The sequence below is a fragment of the Pelophylax lessonae genome (genome assembly GCF_965119305.1).
Source record: "Pelophylax lessonae genome assembly, chromosome: 6".
Lineage (NCBI taxonomy): Eukaryota > Metazoa > Chordata > Amphibia > Anura > Ranidae > Pelophylax > Pelophylax lessonae.
Genome location: NC_138773.1, coordinates 229,477,682 through 229,495,746, shown reverse-complemented (window position 1 = coordinate 229,495,746; position 18,065 = coordinate 229,477,682). Strand labels below are relative to the sequence as shown.

The 18,065-nt window shown below is 44.2% G+C and overlaps 1 protein-coding gene across 1 annotated transcript in view; it reads right to left on the bottom strand.

The window, feature by feature from the left end:
* USP40 (ubiquitin specific peptidase 40) overlaps window positions 1–3,649 on the bottom strand; it is a 129,341-nt gene extending 125,692 nt beyond the window's left edge. The window contains exon 1 of the mRNA XM_082261771.1: window positions 3,441–3,649. Within this exon, the coding sequence (XP_082117897.1) occupies window positions 3,441–3,645 (205 nt within the window). The 5' untranslated portion in view covers window positions 3,646–3,649. The remainder of the gene's footprint in view (window positions 1–3,440) is intronic.
* Between the last annotated feature and the right edge of the window lie 14,416 nt (window positions 3,650–18,065).

Here is an 18,065-nt window from a genome sequence, read left to right as displayed (position 1 = left end):
GTTCATCAGGGTCATACATTGAGCACCCCCTTTCCATGTGACAGGACGTCATTTAAAGTCACTAATCTGGAGTTCTAAATGCAGTGGCTACATAATGTACTTGCAAGTCATTTGGGTGAATGTGGTGAAGCTTCACTTTGTAAAGAATACCCAATCACGTTCAAGGAAAACATTTTTGCTTGCTCATGATTGGGTGTTGGAAATCAGCAGAGTTTCATCACATTTACTTAGTTCTGGGTAAAATTATTGCAACCAGGGTTCATACACATTTTTACCAATAAAATTCCATGACTTTTCCATGACTTCAAGTAAATATTCATGACCTAATGTTTCATTAAATGTTTATGTAATATTGTAATTTAACCAATATTATCAACTATATTCGAATATACTGAAGAAAGAAAAAGATTTGATGGGCGCTCCTGCTTGGGGATAAAGCTTCAGTTCAGGCAGTCATGATGGATAAGGTGCAGCCGGACTGGTATGGATGGCACAAATGCGGCGCTTACATCGAGGGCAGCTCTTTGTTAGGCCGAAGCAACAGTACTACGAACAGGCAGAGAAGAGAGAAAGGTGCCACTCAGTGTAGCAGATGTAAATAATTTTATTGACACATATTAAAAACTTACATGGAGGTAAGCGTCTATCATAGCTCGGCATCCTTCCGGGTCCGCTGTGTTTCCGTCCCGGAGGCTGGCCAGCAGCTGGGAGATGACACTAGGGGAAAACCAATCAGGGGACTCAGTCAGATCAAGGCAGCGGTGAAGCGCATACCTCACTGGAGGGCCGCACTAACGCGATGACGTGGGGGGGGGGGCGGTAACCGGTTTCGGAGAATGCGTGAACTGCGGTCCTTGGCCCCTTTCCCTCTTTTCTGCATATTCAAATATACAGTGATTGTGAAACAAATTTTCATTACTTTTCCAAAACTTTGTGGGTTAAATTAGTTTTACAAAACTTTTCCAGGCCTGGAAATTGCCATTTTAAAATTCCATGACTTTTCCAGGTTTTTCATGACCGTACGAACCCTGTGCAACTGCACTTGCAAAGTGCACAGTCTATCTGCCTTTAGTAACTCAACCCCACTGACTTATTGAAGTGAAGATGACCCTTTTGATTGTTCAATGCGATGGCCAGTCTCAGAGTCTAATAAGAAGGCTCCAAAGACAGCCAGGGTCAGGATTTACAGGAAAAAAGCTTTAACGCATAGAATTTCAGATGAATGTATCTCAGGATCTGTTGATTCCTTTAAGATGCTATATTTTACTGATTGAAACATCTACTTATGCATTTTGAATTGTGTCAATGTTTGCCCCCAGGTTTGCTAAGCTTAAAGATTTTACTTTTAATAAACCTGTGGCATAGAAAGATAAAAACTGCATTAGCAGAGGTTACTTTCAGTGAAAAGTACACTTAAAAATTATCAGTAGATGCAAACATATAGGCAGCTGGAGTTATATGCAGATTTAGAAGCCTGCCCTCCTCTGCCTCTGGAGCATCCCTATTGCTCAGGGAGGTTACACATCACAGTGACAGACCAATGCAGAAGCTTGGAGTAGAGGAGATGGGGCTAAGTTAGACATTTATCCAAACAAATGTAAATAAATCTTCAGCAGAATGGAGAGACACACCAACCATGACAACATGGTTTTCAATAAAAGCAACATGTGCTGGTGCATTACAACCAGTTTGAACTGGCCATATGAGCAAAAATGTACTCAAGGCAGAAAAAGCACAATAGCCCTAGAAATAGCACATTCAAAAACAAGTCAGAAAGGGCAACTGATATAACTCTAACCTGACTGGTTCCTTTAATCATGGCAATTAGGGTGTTGTGTAATTACTCTTTTCCAAATCGCCTTCCATGACAGAGCATGAGATATAGGCACCTCCTCCAGCAGGAACAGGAATTGCATCACCAAGTACACTTTAAAAAAGAACTCCCTCTGCAAAACTGGTCATGGTTTTGGATTTCCTCCGGCTGAAGGGAATGCATAACCTGGATGAGGGAGGCCTCTGCTTTTCTGGCAATCCTGTGCTTCCACCCACACCTTCACCTACCTGGCTCCACTGGAAGAAGGTAGTAGGTTTTTCTGCAAGATTGCCCTTCAAGACTGCTCCTCAGAAAGGAAGAAGGTAGCTTGGTTCCCTTTCTGCTTCTCTTCATAGGGAAGGCCATGTCTGGAAGCGGCATACCCCCTTCACAGGGAGTGGCACAGGCAGCATGAGTTCCCAGTCCAGGTGTCTGAGTGCATGCACTGTCTGCACTGTAGGGCACTTTTTGGCGGGGGCTTGAGCAGTAGCTGTGTTGGGTTTGTGGCCTGTCTGAGTTCCTGTTTCACCAAATGATGCAGGGGCAATAATCCTGCTAGAGGTAAAGTCATTTGCAGGCTCCAGAGGCTCTGGTTCCAAGCCTCATTGTCGGCAAATGAGAAGGCCGGGCTAGTGCCTTTAACAGGGTTTCCTTCAAGCACGGGCTGTCAGGACGCTACAGGTAGAGAAGTGAATACTGCATTTTGGATTCTTCAATGCAGACTACAGCTCAGGTAGATACAGGAACCCTTGGCACCAGCAGGACACGGGTAAGATGGAGGTTACTGTACCTTCCTACTTACATTTGTGTTTGCTCCTAGGTTTTCACCTAGCCTGTCACACCAGTATGACATGTTTGTTATTTTTAGAGAAAAAAAAAAAAGAGACTTTAGAATCCCTTTAGTCTAATTAAGTTTTTTATGTCCTATATTATAATTTTAATCTGTTACATCAATCTAGCCATCAATATTATGTTTCCTACACCTACACAAAAACAAATGTTAAACAAGTTTCATTGCTTTTGCTCATGAGATACAATACTGCCTTCTAATAACAGAAGATATTTATAACCTCAGTTCCAACACAAAATAACACAAAAACAAGGAACTCCATCTCAGCTTATCGGTCCATCTCAGCTTATGGGTAAGTGGGTGGAGTTATTCAAATGATTCCTTTTTGCCACTTTTAGCCACCTGAGCATCTAGAACCACTGGTATACAGCACAGTTATAGCAATGATTTTATAGAACCAGTATCACCAACAGGCCTACAGCGGTTTCAGGTTTCTTAGCTTCTATCAGTGCAAGATGTGGCTTTATGGTGAGTGGCTTGTGAGTCCAGGGGAACTGTACAGCCTATAAGGTTAAGGTGAGACAGGACAAAAGGAACCTCTAGTTTTCCAACAGCCAGCCCAACTAAAGTGGTATTTTAACTGTATATGGGGGCTGATAGTCTGAGTCAACAGGAAGCCAAATAAACATAACATTTCTTTAGAAATACAGAAGAGTGTGTGTGTGTGTGTGTATATAAATATATGTACACAGAGTCCAGACACCAAATATAAAAACATTTACAGCCAGAAGAAACAGTAAGTCAGAAAAGTTTTAAGAAAGAGCATGTCAACCTTACCTCTAAATTCTGGGGTGAAAAGCAGAGTTTGTAATAGAGAGTTTAGGTAGCATGTACCTCCCTGGTTCCTAAGGCCACTTAGTTTGGTCTCTCCACGTGGTTCCAGTACTTCGGAATCTTTGGGTTTTGCCTTTTTGCCATTACTAGTTGTGCTGTTTGACAGGAATGAGAAATCTTCCTCTTCTTCAAACAAGTCCCCAAACATCTCTAGTTAAGAGTGCAAATCTGAAAGTCATGAAAAACAAATTGAGGTGAACAAAAGAGAGAGATGCTATGGCTTACTACTGCTACCTCAATCTCTTTAGCTAACATTTGGTTTCACACGAAGAGTAGGATCCTTTATACATAGGTCACATCAATGCAAACTCTTCAAATACACACTTAGATTTTTCCTCCGGGACCCTGGCCGGTTGCTCAGGTCGGCCCTTGACCTACTTATGGTTTTCACCAAACTGTCTGGCCTTAGGGTGAACTGGGACAAGTCGCTTATCCTTCCGATAACAGGAGTGTCCGCCTTCAGGTGGACCCCTCTCTGCCATTATGTTGGACGGATAAGATCAAATACCTGGGCATCGTTATCTTCCCCTGATATACGGGATTTTTGTGACCTCAATTTATTTCCCCTATTACAGAAGTTTAAGGCTAAGCTGCAATCCTGGGTGAATCTTCCTGTCTTTAATTGGTCAAATTAACTTAGTCAAAATTAAACTGCTCCCCCCTCTTTTGTATGTGCTGCATCACTCCCCGATTTGGGTGCCCAAGACGGTATTTAGACCGTTTAATTCCCACATTCTCACTTTCTTGTGGGGCTCTCGCCCTCCCAGGATTAGACCATTGGTGCTTCAGCGGCCTTGGACTAGGGGGGATTGGCTTGTCTTGATTTCTTTCATTATTATATAGCGGGACTTTTGACCCATGCTCATAATTGGCCGATCTCAGACACTTCCAATACCACGGTGGCTCTGGAGGCGGCCCTGTGGGCTCCTACGAGGCGCTGCGTAATCTATTGTTTCGTGGAGCAAAGGCCCCGTACCCACTCACTGTTTCTTTGGTAGCGGTGATTAGAGCATGGGCACTCCAGACTCCGTATGTTAGGATGGGATCCGGTCGTCGGTCCCCGAACTCCCCCTTATGGATGAATCCGGAGTTGCCGGAGTTTTTCTCCATTCCGGATCCCTCTGTATAGGCCACCAGGGGAGTCCTTCACTTGTCTCAGGGAGAGACGCTGTTGATGTTTGACCAGCTGAAGGCCAAGTTCTCTTTGCCCGACTCACATTTCTTTCGCTACCTGCAGCTACGACATGCCTTCCATAAGCAGTTTGGGGACTCCCCATCTGACTTCACTGAGGTGGATTTAGAGACCATTCTCCGGAATGAGACGCTCAAGAAGCCTCTTTCTACTATTTACAGCACCTTGCTCCCCAGTGTTAACTATGGTCTGGAGGCTCTGCATGCCTTCTGGGTGGCGGAGGTTCCAGAACTAGACACAGAGGACTGGGAAGATGTCTGGGACTACCCCTTCCCAACATCTCGTGGCCACCAGAGATCGTCTAGTGCAGTTTAAAATACTGCACAGGTTCCATCTGACGCCTACTAGACTACACAGAGCCTTCCCTGGCACCCCTGCGGATTGTTGGCGCTGCTGTGCTGACGCCCCCACATATACGCACATGATTTGGCATTGCCCCGCTCTACTGCCGTACTGGACCGAGGTGTTGAGCCTTATTGATCGAGTGACCACCATACGTGTACCTCTCAAACTTGTGTTCTGCATCCTGGGGCTTGTAAATGACCTGGCCCACTCTGTGGTGACCCGCACTCTACTTGGTGTGTTGTTTTTCTACGCGAGGAAACTGGTGGTTCTCAGATGGCGGAAACCTGATGCGCCCACCCTTTCCTTGTGGAAGGCTTTGGTGAACTCTGTTATCCCTCTGTACAAAGTGGCTTATACCCTCAAAAATTCCTGAAGGTTTGGAATATATGGTTGGAGGCAAAAGAAACTACTAATGACGGGGAAGGCCCACATGTTGTGACTCCGCAGCCCTAGTATTTGCTCATTTTGTCTTTTTCTGCTTTGGGGAAGTGGGCCCATGCCACTTTTTTTGTGTTCTCAAATGTCCCACAGTGACCGGGTTTTTCCATCAGACACTGTCCTTCACTGGTGAAGCATGACGCTACATGGACTATGGCTGCAGCCTTGTTTTGGGGGTTTTTCTTTTGTTTTCTTATAGTTGTGTTTGTTATATATGTTCTATTGTCTTGAGCCAGGGTATGCCCAACGGCTCTGTTTTTGTAGGTTTTAAAAAAAAAAAAAAAAAATACACACTTCGATCCATATTTACAGTTGTGCTCATAAGTTTACATACCCTGGCAGAATGTATGATTTATTGGCCATTTTTCAGAGAATATGAATGATAACCCAAAACCTTTCTTTCACTCATGGTTAGTGTTTGGCTGAAGCCATTTATTATCAATCAACTGTGTTTACTCTTTTTAAATCATAATGACAAATTACCCAAATGACCCTGATCAAAAGTTTACATTCCCAGTTCTTAATACCGTGTATTGCCCCCTTTAACATCAATGACGGCTTGAAGTCTTTTGTGGCATTTGTGGATGAGGCTCTTTATCTTCTCAGATGGTAAAGCTGCCCATTCTTCTTGGCAAAAAGCCTCCAGTTCCTGTCTTGGGCTGTCTTGCATGAACTGTATGTTTGAGATCTCCCCAGAGTGGCTCAATGATATTGAGGTCAGGAGATTGAGATGGCCACTCCAGAACCTTCGCTTTATTCTTCTGTAGCCAATGACAGGTTGACTTAGCTTTGTGTTTAGAATCATTGTCATGTTGGAATGTTCAAGTGCGTCCCATGTGCAGCTTCTGGGCTGACGAATGCAAATTTTCCTTTAGTATTGTTTGATAACATACTGCATTCATCTTGCCATCAATTCTGACTAAATTTCCTGTGCCTTTGTAGCTCACACATCCCCCAAACATCAGCAATCACCTCCCTGTTTCACAGTTGGAATGGTGTCCCTTTCATCATAGGCAGAAAGAAGTGATGGAGGCAAGCAGGGATTGCAGGCTAAGCTGCAGACTAGGGAGAATCACCTAGGGCCCTTAAACAGCATTCAGGCAGTGCCTACTCGGTAATCCGGCACTGGAAGGAGCAAAGTATGCTATCTGTCCTTTGAGCCGGTCAGCTGATGTGCTGATGATCTCAGCTGCAAGCAGTGAGTGAAGGAAGATTGAAGATTGAGACTGCACTCAGAGGAGCCAACTGGTTTGTGTTCGTGTCAGCTGTTTCTACGAACAAGATACCGGCCAGAGAACACCAACGGAGAAGGATCATACTTCATCTATTGAGAAGTCAGGTGATACAACGCTGCTTACTCGCAGCCAGCTGGTAAGTAGCGATTACCTTATTCATTCATCGTATTGGATTTTCACTTGACAGCGGTTTTTTGCCCAACATTTGGGATTTGAACAGAAAAAAAAAAAAGGAAAGAAGAAGGAGCGAAGTTCTGTTTCTTGCATAATAAACAAAGTTAAAAGATATGGTTGGTGTTGGGCTTTAAGTAGCTAGTGAAGACTCTCCTACTTTCTGTCTCACTAGATAGCTTTCTCTAACTGCTAGCATTTAACTATCATTTCAGTTTTTGATAGACTTTAAATCTCAAATGGCCAAATAAGCTCTAGCAGATAATGGGTAAAATATCAAAAGCCCAATCTTTTTTTTTTTAGTTTTGAAAGAAGTAAGGCGACCCTTTGCTTTTACTTCAGTCTCTGTCCCTGCTGGGGAAATTCAGCCCATTAGTCCTGGTGACTAGTGATGAGTTTGGGCATCCTATGACTAGGATCTGAACCCATGTGTGCAAGGCCACCAGGAATCGGTCACCTGTATGGGCCAATCATGAGACCAGGGCACTCCCTACCCTGCAGCTACATGTATACAAGGAGCATTTATACATAGGACTATGAGGCGGGGAATGCCCCGACTGTCGACGATAGGCCTGTATAGATATAACTGCTTCCTGTCTGGCTTGCAATGTTTTGGATCCTGGTGCAAACATACGGGGACTCATCACTGTTGATGGGTAGGGATCCTAACCTAGTCCCAACCCACCTGAGCAATCCTGCCAGGAAGCAGTTATTGCATACTGCCAATCATAGGCAGTGAGGCATTTCCCAGCCAACAGCTGCACATACACACACTGCTCAAGATTGGCGGCGTGCAGTGAAGGCTCCCTGGTGGGATTGCTCAGGTGGGTTAGGATTAGGATCCGAACACGCTTGAGCCCATCCCTACTGTTGACCATATCACTGGGACTGAAAGTGAAGTAAAATCCATAATGTTTAAATTGCTACCAAGACAGGACTAGAGGAGAAAAAAAAAATCTCCAATGGGGATCCTGGAGAACTGTTAAAAGATCCATTAACACCAGAAAGCAGGGCCATTTGTGTGGGCTGAAGCATATTGTGTTAGCCAATTCATTCATTCAAGATAAATACGTTGCCACACACCTCAATGCACCAAAAAAAGAAAAAAAAAAAAAAAAAGGTCAGGCTACATTTTTTTTACCGCAGTGTAGCACATATTGGGAAGCAATTATCGATTCTGTCACACAGCAGGTGAATGCTTAAAGCTGAATTCTAGGAATTCAGCCACTTTTTAAAATGTTCATGAGGCGATTGTAGCCGTATTGGTGCACTTGCAACAGGTGCGGTTGGGTGCTGTCTATGGTGCCCTTTTTCTTTGTGCTAATATCTGAATTTTCAGGGCAGGCTTTTGAGGTTTGTCCCCTTGGAGGGGGTGCTTATCCTTTAGATTTGGATGTTGGTGTGGGTAAGGAGGATATCGTGGATGGTGCTCAATGGTTTTTTTTCCTATAAGCTGGACATTCAGCCTTATCCGATACCAGCTTCTGATTTAGGAAACCTTGGGAAGGCTCTTTGAGCTGCAGGCAGTTTACAGCTTTAGTGTTTTCCTTGCATCAAGAGCCTGTGGGTGTTTGTCAATTCACACTGTGGGATTGTCTTGATCAGCCTCAAGGCCCGAACACATGCACCGATTGTTGGCCGTAAATCTTCGGCCAACGTCCGATCAGCCGATTATCGGCTTGTTAGTATGATGCTTCCGACAACCGACTGCGACTTTTCAGCCGAACAAAATCTGGTGTGCAGGCTATAAAATTTTTGTTGGCCAACAACAGAACGACCGATTGTTCGTCAGTCAGTACAGATTTCGGCCGACAAAAATGTGATGATCAAGACTGGGCATGCTCAGTGAAGAAAAAACAAACGAAAAGTAGACCAGAACATGACATCACTTCTGCAGTTGGTTGTTGTTGGCCGACAAAATTTGTGTGCAGTCTAGAGCACATTTCAACCAACACTAGACAAAAGACGGCCGATCGGTCGGCCAACAATCGGTGCGTGTGTACGGGGCTTAAGGCTAAGAACTCCCTCAATACATCAGTCATTTAGGTAGCCAGAACACCTATACTTAGTTCTTTAGAAACCAACAAGAGTAAAAAGTGCCAGTGTATAATTGCCTTGCGGTTCCTTCAATTCAATTCAATTTCAAAGAGCCCATTATATGGCTGGGCTGCAGTCACCAGAAGTAATTGCTGCATATTCAACCAGCAGCATCTAAACTTTGTGGGCAGCTTACGCAGAGGTGTCAACCAATACAATAGGCAGGACAGTCAAACAAGTCCTTTTATAGCACATTCCTTCAGCGCTACAGATGGGCTCAGCAGTCCTCACTACAGCTGACTTAGACCAGGAAGGCGGTAGCTTGGTCTCTTTTTTATAAGTATTTGCTTAAAGTGAATCTAAAGGTCTCATTTTTTTTTTCGTTTAAAAATAATGAACATGTTATACTTACCTCCTCTATGCAGTGATTTTGCACAGAACAGCCCTGATCCTCCTCTTCTCTGGTCCCTCTTCAGCACTCCTGGCCCCTCCCTCCTGCCGAGTGCCCCCACAGCAAGCAGCTTGCTGTGAGGGCACACAAGCTGAGCCCCAGCTTCATGTGTCAATTCAGACATGGAGCTATGGCTCAGCCTGGCCCCTTCTCTCTCATTGGCCCACTGACTTTATTTGACAGCAGCGAGTGCCATTGCCAAGGAGGAGAGAAAGTCTAGGACAGCCGAGTCCTAGATTCTTTCCTAAATGTACATAACATAACTGGGTACTAACATTTATAGGTAAAGTTGATCCAGGGAATATCCGATTGCCTCTTGGGGGATCGGGAAGGAATTTTTTTTCCTCTGCTGTAGCAAATTGGATCATGCTTTGCTTGGGTTTTTCACCTTCCCCTGGATCAACTGTGGGTATATGATTGTTTATATAGGATTGGATGAGATATATATATATATATATATATATATATATATATATATTTTTTTTTTTTTTTTATTGATTGAACTAGATGGTCTGGTGTCTTATTTTCAACCTAACTATAAGTCTCTCGTGCAACATCGCTGGATCGAGATGGGCTCAGGTAAGTATTAGGGAGGCTGCTGCACACAGAAGTTTTTTTTTTTATCTTAATGCACAGAATGCATTAAGATTGAAGGAAAAAAAAAAAAAGCTTCCCACCCTGGTAGGTAGTTATTGGCCTACCACATGTATGCTGCCATGTTGGCACCAGGAAAATTGTATCAAATAATTTTCCTTTCCTGGTGCCAATCCATGGCAGCATACTAAACCCATCCAGTTCATTCCTAGCGATGTACAGGGAATGGACTGTTGTGTGGACAAGAACACTTTATAGCTATGCACTGGTCCTGTGCGCAGAAGTAGGTGAATGTACTACCACCAGAATTCTGACATGGATTGACACCAGGAAAGGAAAATTATGGTATTTGATACAATTTTCTTTGTTTTTTTATTTTTTTTTAAAGGGATCTCATGACTTCTGTTCTCAGTTGTACTACGAGTTGGGGGGAGGGGAAGAGCAGCACACTAATCTTCCCAGTGAAGAGCTGTGCAGGGGGTGTGTGTGTGTGGAGGGGGGGGGTTATGGCCATAGGAAGACAGTGGAGCTGCATGAATAATCGTTGAAAAAAATCAACTTCAACCCCCCGCAATCTTAACCCAGCATTTCCACAATTCATGCAAGTGCAGAGCCGTTCTCTACTTAGAGCGGTTAAAAAACAGAAAAAAACAGCCGGCAAAGTTTATCACAACCTTGCTTAACGCTGAGAGATAAAGAGAAACATTGTATCATTTAGTTCTTTTAGATCAAAGGGATGAACTTTGGTTAAACTGACCTCATTTACAGATCGCTTACTAAGCCTTTTTCTGACACTGGCTGCTTACAAGTTAAAGGAGTTTTAAAGTCAGAAGGTTTTATTATTAATGTATTAAGATAAAAAAACCTTCTGTGTGCAGCAGCCCCCTAACACTTACCTGAGGTCCATCTCTGTCCAGGGAAATCCACAAGTGTCTAATTTGTCCTAGATTCTCCCTCCTGATTGGCTGAGACACTGCAGCAGTGCCATTGGCTGCTGTCAAACGCAGCTAGCATATCAGGAAATAGAGGGGGCGGGGCTGGGTCAGGGATCCATTTATGAATGGACACAGGGAGCTGTGACTTGGCTCAGGTGCCCCCATAGCAAGCTGCTTGCTGTGGGAACACTGAACAGGAGGAAGGGGCCAGGAGCGCTGAAGAGGGACCCCAGAAGAGGAGGATATGGGATGCTCTGTGCAAATCCACTGCAACAGAGCAGGTAAGTATAACTTGTTTGTTATATTTATAGGAAAAAAAAAAAACAAAAAAAAACAAGAGACTTTACAGTCGCTTTAAAATCAGTATTTTTTGCTAGCAAATTACTTAGAACCCCCAAATGTTAAAACGTTATATATATATATATATATTTTTTTTTTTTGTAGCAGAGACTCAAGAAAAAAAAAAATGGCGATCGTTGCAATATTTCATGTCACACTGTATTTGCGCAGCCGTCATTCAAATTCGATTTTTTTTAGGAAAAAATGCACTTCAATTAATTAAATAAAAACCTGAAAACAGTAAAGTTAAGGCTTGTACACATTGTAAGAAAATCGGGCGGTAATTTTAGTCCAAAGAATTTTCGTACGATTTTCGTATAGCATGTAGGCGGTGATCCTCTGAGTGAATCTATGATGGAAAAGGACCTTGGGGGTCCTAGTGGACAACAGGCTTGGCAATGACATGCAATGCCCAGCCAACAGAATACTGGCATGTATAAAAAAAAGGGGATTCACTCCAGAGATAAAGAGATTATTCTCCCACTCTACAAGACTCTGGTCCGGCCACATCTTGAGTATGCCGTCCAGTTCTGGGCACCGGTCCTCAGAAAGGATGTACTGGAACTGGAGAAAGTCCAGAGAAGGGCAACAAAGATAATTAGGGGAATGGAGGGCATCAGCTATGAGGAAAGACTACAAGCACTGAACTTATTCTCTCTGGAGAAGAGAACTTGAGGGGGGATATGATATCAATGTATAAATACTGTACTGGTGACCATAGCATAAGGAACAAACTTTTCAGAGAAAGGGAATACAATAAGACACGTGGCCACTCACTAAAACTAGAAGAAAAACGGTTTACCCTTAAACTGCTTAAGGGGTTCTTTACTGTCAGAGCGGCAAGGATGTGGAATTCTCTTCCACAAGAAGTGGTATCAGCAGGGAGCATCAATAGTTTCAAAAAAATTTTAGTTGGGCACCTTAAAGACCACAACATACAGGGGTATACAATGTATGGTTAACAACAAACACACACACATCATAGGTTGAACTGGATGGACTGATGTCTTTTTTCAACCTCACTAACTATGTAACTATGTACACAACTTTCTACAACCAATTCCGACTTTTTGTATGAAAATTCTCGAAGGGACAATCTCCAAGTTTTCTTGTACGGGAGCAGAACGAACGATTTTCGATTAATGTATACCATTTTCATATGATTTTCATACAAGAAAAATCTGAAAAGAAAGGCTACACATGTTCAGAAACATTAGCCCATTTTTTTTTTGTATAACGTGAAAGATGATGTTATGCCGAGAATTCGGAATCTTTATTTTAAGCAAGAAAATCTTGATTCTCACTTTATCCATAACCGTGCAGCTCTAGAGGACAGGCAGGCTATCTCCCCGAACAGACAGAAAAACATACTGGGAGGATGGATGTGCTCTCATGCCTAGCGTGGGCAGGAACACCGGAGATTTCACACAAAGGAAGCACTACAAAGAAAACAGGATACTTCTCCATACAAGTACATAGTACAGCAGTCACACATCGGGAATATAAACTTTTTGGGTAACATACTTTATTTTGTGTGCCTTATATTTGTCTGGAGTTCAGCTTTAACTACTTGCCGACCGCCTGCCGCATATATACTGCGGCAGGCTGGCTCGGCTGCACGAATCGCCGTACCTGTGGGAGCGAACCTGGGGGCATGCGCATGCCCCCATTCGCTAGCAAGGAAGCAGATTCACGGGGCCGGCAAGCATAATTGCCACCGGGTATCCACAATCGCTCCCGTAAAGAGAGAACGGCGATCTGCTGTTGTAAACACAGCAGACCGTTGTTCTCTCAGGAATCAATACAGAGTGCATGTGATCCTCCTGTATAGGAACACAAGTTTCTGCGTTGATTCCACAAGCCTATCCCCCCCCACAGTTAGAAAACACCCCCTAGGCATACATCTAACCCTTTGATCGCCCCTGGGTTAACCCCTTTCTTGCCAGTGTCATTATTACAGTAACAGTGCATATTTTACTGGTCCCCCCAAAAATGTCAGTTAGGGGTCCAATCTGTCCGCCGCAATGTCGAAGTCCCTATAAAAATCACTGATCGCCGCCATTACTAGTAAAAAAAATATATATATATAAATAAATAAGAAATCTTTCCCCTAGTTTGTAGACGCGATCACTTTTGCGCAAACCAGTGTGAATGCCGGGAAGCCAACTGATCGCTGCCATGATCAGTGTGAGAAGGATTCTGGGAATTTTATTGCTAATAGAAATTCCAATCAATACACACAGTGCTACAACAAAGAAACAGGGAGGGATGTTCTTTATTTGCTAGGAACATTCTGTGACCTAACAGATGCCAGCAGTGAATAGAGATAGACAGAAAGGAAGCACACCTTCACAGTTCATCACCTCACACACAACGGAGAAATCACTGTTGTCACACAACGAGCAGCTATGGCTCCAAAGACACACACACATACTTCATTCCACACACAACTACAAGCCCACCTCGGGGAGCAGAGCTGAACATTTCCCACACACAGCGTACATGACCATCCTTTACCTGTCACCAGAAGGCTTTCTAACCAGGTGAAGTACTACATGGGAGCCGCCATGTTTATTGTGTACTCTGTCTAGATGTGAGGAATGCTGGGGTGTGTAGTTTCAGCAAATAAAAAATCATCAACGCGAAGAGTCTAGTGAACTACAAATACCGGCATGCTCTGCTGCACTCCAGGAAGGAAGCGGAGCTTTTTTTATTCAGAATGATACAGCTTTATTTAAAGTCCTATTAGGACACACACAATCCGTTCACGCCACAGACGCAGGATTAGGAAAGGGGCGTGGCACTGTGTAACACAGTTTGTTCATTTATGCTGTGGGCGGGGGCGTACTCTTGGTAGGCAGTCAGGATACAGTTGAAGCTGTGGTGTAAAGTGTGGGAATGTATTTGAAGGGAACAATATGCTAAGATACGGTGACCAGATGTCCCCGGATTGAAGACACTGTCCCCGGACTGCAGGGATTGCGCTAGGTGCAGGGCCGATCATTGGCGGGTGCTGAGGCAAAGGGGGATGCCGAAGCCAGTGGCATATCAATAGGGGGCAGTCTGCCCCAGATGCCACACATTTTGTGGTGGGGGGGAGGAGTCAGGAACGGTGTCGTCCACTGTGTCTGCTTTAAAGAGGTTGTAAACCCTTTTTTTTGTTCCTTTTTACCCTGAAAGAGAAACACATAATGAGCTAGTGTGCATCGCATACTAGCTCATTATGAAATACCTTAGAACGAGCCCCCGCCGTGCCGCCCGCTTACCTGTATGACAGGCGACGTCCAGTTGCCCGTCTTCCAGGATCGCGGCATCCGGCCATCTGATTGGCCGGAGCCGCGGTGACGTCACTCCTGCGCACGCGCGCGGGAGCCGACGGTCACGGCACGGAGTTCTGAAGGAACGGCACGAGCGGCCGTTCCTTCAGAGCGCATGCGCCAGAGACGTCACTGGATGCATCTAAGGTAAATATCTCCTAAACGGTACATGTTTAGGAGATATTTACAGTACCTATAGGTAAGCCTTATCAACCCCTATAAGTTGCAGAGGAACACCTCTTTAAAGCGGTTGTAAACCCTAGAAGAAAAAAAAAAAAAAACCTGCAAGACAAAGGCATAATGGGCTAGTATGCATAGCGTACTAGCCCATTATGTGTAACTTACCTTAGAACGAAGCCCCCACACGGACCCCTGGACATCGCTGCGGGCGCTGCCATGATCCCTCGCCGTATCTTCCGGGTTCGGAGGCTCCGGCGCAGTGATTGGACGGAAGAGACGGCTCCGGCGCGATGATTGGCCGGAGCCGCGATGACGTCACTCCCGCGCAAGCTCCCGGCAAATTAATTGAAGGTCCCCCCGGACCTTCAGAGCGCAAGCGCCCCGCGCGAGAGTGGCTGCATGCACTGTAAATATCTCCTAAACCATGCCGGTTTAGGAGATATTATTTGTACCTACAGGTAAGCCTTATTATAGGCTTACCTGTAGGTAAAAGTGTCAAAAAGCGGGATACTACCTCTTTAATGTGAATCGCTGGGCGCCAGCCGTCACCTAAAGTCCCTCCTCCTGGTTTGGCTCCTTTGATAGACAGCACACTTGAGAGTTGGGGTGCTGGAGGAGTTGGAGCCTGACCCAGAGGTTGTGAATAATGAACAGGATGTTGTACCTGGCTCTAGTACTGGACCAAATTATACATCTGACTTAGAAGTCAGGAAGGATGATTTCCGTACAGAACAAATAAATGACTCCACACTAACTAGATCCAGGGAAAACATAAAAATGATAGAGGGGAAACCCATTGATCCTGAGGTGAGGATGTCTTTCCCCTACATGGCGCAAAAAAATGATTTGCTTTATCAGGTGGTAAAGCAAGGAGAGGACGTGGTGGAACAATTAGTAGTCCCAAAACCATACCGCAGGAAGGTATTGGATCTTGCTCATGGTCATATAATGGGGGGGGGGGGGGCACCTGGGTGTAGAAAAAACTAAGAAGAGAATAAGCCAGAGATTCTTTTGGGCAAGTTTGCATGCAGATATAAAGGAATATTGTGAGTCATGCCCAGAGTGTCAGTATTTAGCGCCATTACCCCATTACTGTAGTCCGCTGGTACCTTTGGCAATTATTGAGGTCCCCTTTGAAAGAATTGGCATAGATCTGGTGGGTCCAGTGGTTAAGTCCGCCCGGGGGCACCAACATATACTAGTAATACTAGACTATGCTAAGCAGAATCCTAAAGCTATCCCCTTACGCAATACTTCATCTAAAATTGCCAGGGAGCTGGTTCAGCTATTTACTTGCAAAGGAGATTTTAACGGATCAACGTATGCCATTTATGTCTAGAGTCAGGATAAAAAAAGGGGGTGTTAGTGCACTTCCATGAATCTTAGCAGGCTATATCTGAGTCAATGCACCTCGGCAGCACTTGAGAGGAGAAGCTGCTCTGGAAATGACAAAAAAACAAGAAGACAAGGCGCAGTGTATTTATTAAAATGAAGGATTAAAAGCACTCACCTGAGTAATAAGACAACCGCATGGTATAAGAGCATGGTATAAGGTTCCCGTGATTATTAATTTTTGTAGACTTCTTAGGATCAGAGGTATCATGCAAAGCACAAGCCTCCTCTATCAGAGAAGTTGGATAGCCTTTGTCTGAAAACTTCTGCTTTAGGGATAAACTTTGTTCCTGATAATCCGTTAGTTTGACACAATTGCGTCGTAGTCTGCAGAACTTGCTTTTGGGTATATTGTTTAGCCAGCCCACAGACTATTAGGTGACCAAGACACTTAGATTACACCAGAACCCTCTGTCAACATTCACTACCGAAGCTAGTTCACTAGTGAATCAGGCCCGTAAAGATAACATCATCACTACCCAGGAAGCTTCCTTTCTTGTAAAAAAGTACCATCACACGCCATACTTTTACCACCTGCCAAAGATCCATAAAGACAACAAAACACCACCAGGCAGACCGATCATGGCCTCAATCACGGGAACTTTATACGCTTTACCACCCAGTTCCATAGTAAGTTTAAACACATGGAACATATTATGCATAAACATTGGTCAATATTAGAACAGGATCCTTACTTGGAAAATGTCATATCCAACCAACCCAGATTTTCATATAGAAAAGCATCTAATATTAAGAGTCAGATAGCCCAGAGTAAGCTTCGCTCCAAAAAACATACACCCCCTTCATTAAAATTCTTCTCCATTATTGGAGTGTATCAGTGTAGAAAACCTCTGTGTCTCACCTGTAGCTTTGTCCATTATGGACAAAAAGAGTTTTCTGTAAGGGGTAGCACTTACCCCATAAAATAATTTTATACTTGCTCTACGGAACACGTAGTGTATTGCCTATCTTGTCCCTGCGGCCTACATTACGTAGACAACGTGAGACAACGCTTTGAGATACCCCTGACAGACCGTTCGAAAGAGAAGACAGTTTTTTCCACTCCTGAGGGGCACTGGCAGTAAAGGAGGAAGCCGTTTGGTTTGCATGGTGCCCTTGCCTCTTTCCAAAGAATGACAGATAGAACACTGAAACCACATTGCCAATACGCAGCGGCTTATTTGGACAATGTAGTCATACACAGCCCAGACTGGCAGTCTCATTTGTCAAGGGTGCAAGAGGTAGTAAACTCGCTTAGGAAGGCGGGACTCACATCCAACCCAAAAAAATGTGCCATGGGGTTGGAGGAATAAAAATATTTGGGTTATATTATCGGTCGGAGTTTAGTTACCGTAAGCCTCAAATCAATAAGATTGAGGCGATTCAAAAGTAGCCCCAACCTATAAATAAAAAACAAGTGAGAGCATTTCTTGGGATCACGGGCTACTATCGGCGTTTCATCCCCAATTTTGCCACCATTGCGGCTCCACTGACTGATTTGATGAAGGGTAGAGGGTCATTCATGATTACATGGAATTCTGAGGCGGATGAGGCATTTAAGAGGTTGAAGCAAGCTTTGTGTGCTCAACCACTGCTTGAGACCCCAAATTTCACGAAAGAGTTGGTAGTGCAGACAGATGCCTCTGATTTGGGTCTGGGCGCTGTACTGTCCCAAATCAGAGAGGGGGAGGAGCACCCTGTGGTCTATCTCAGCAGAAAGCTTAACAAACACAAGATAAATTATGCCATTGTTGAGAAAGAATGTTTGGCTATCAAATGGGCCCTGGATCTCCTCAAGTATTACCTCTTGGATAGACAGTTCAAACTGGTCACTGATCATAGCCCCCTCAAGTGGATGTGTGAAAATAAAGAAAGGAACAGCTGAGTTACAAGGTGGTTCTTGGCTTTACAAGCATTTCGATTTACAGTGGAACATAGAGTG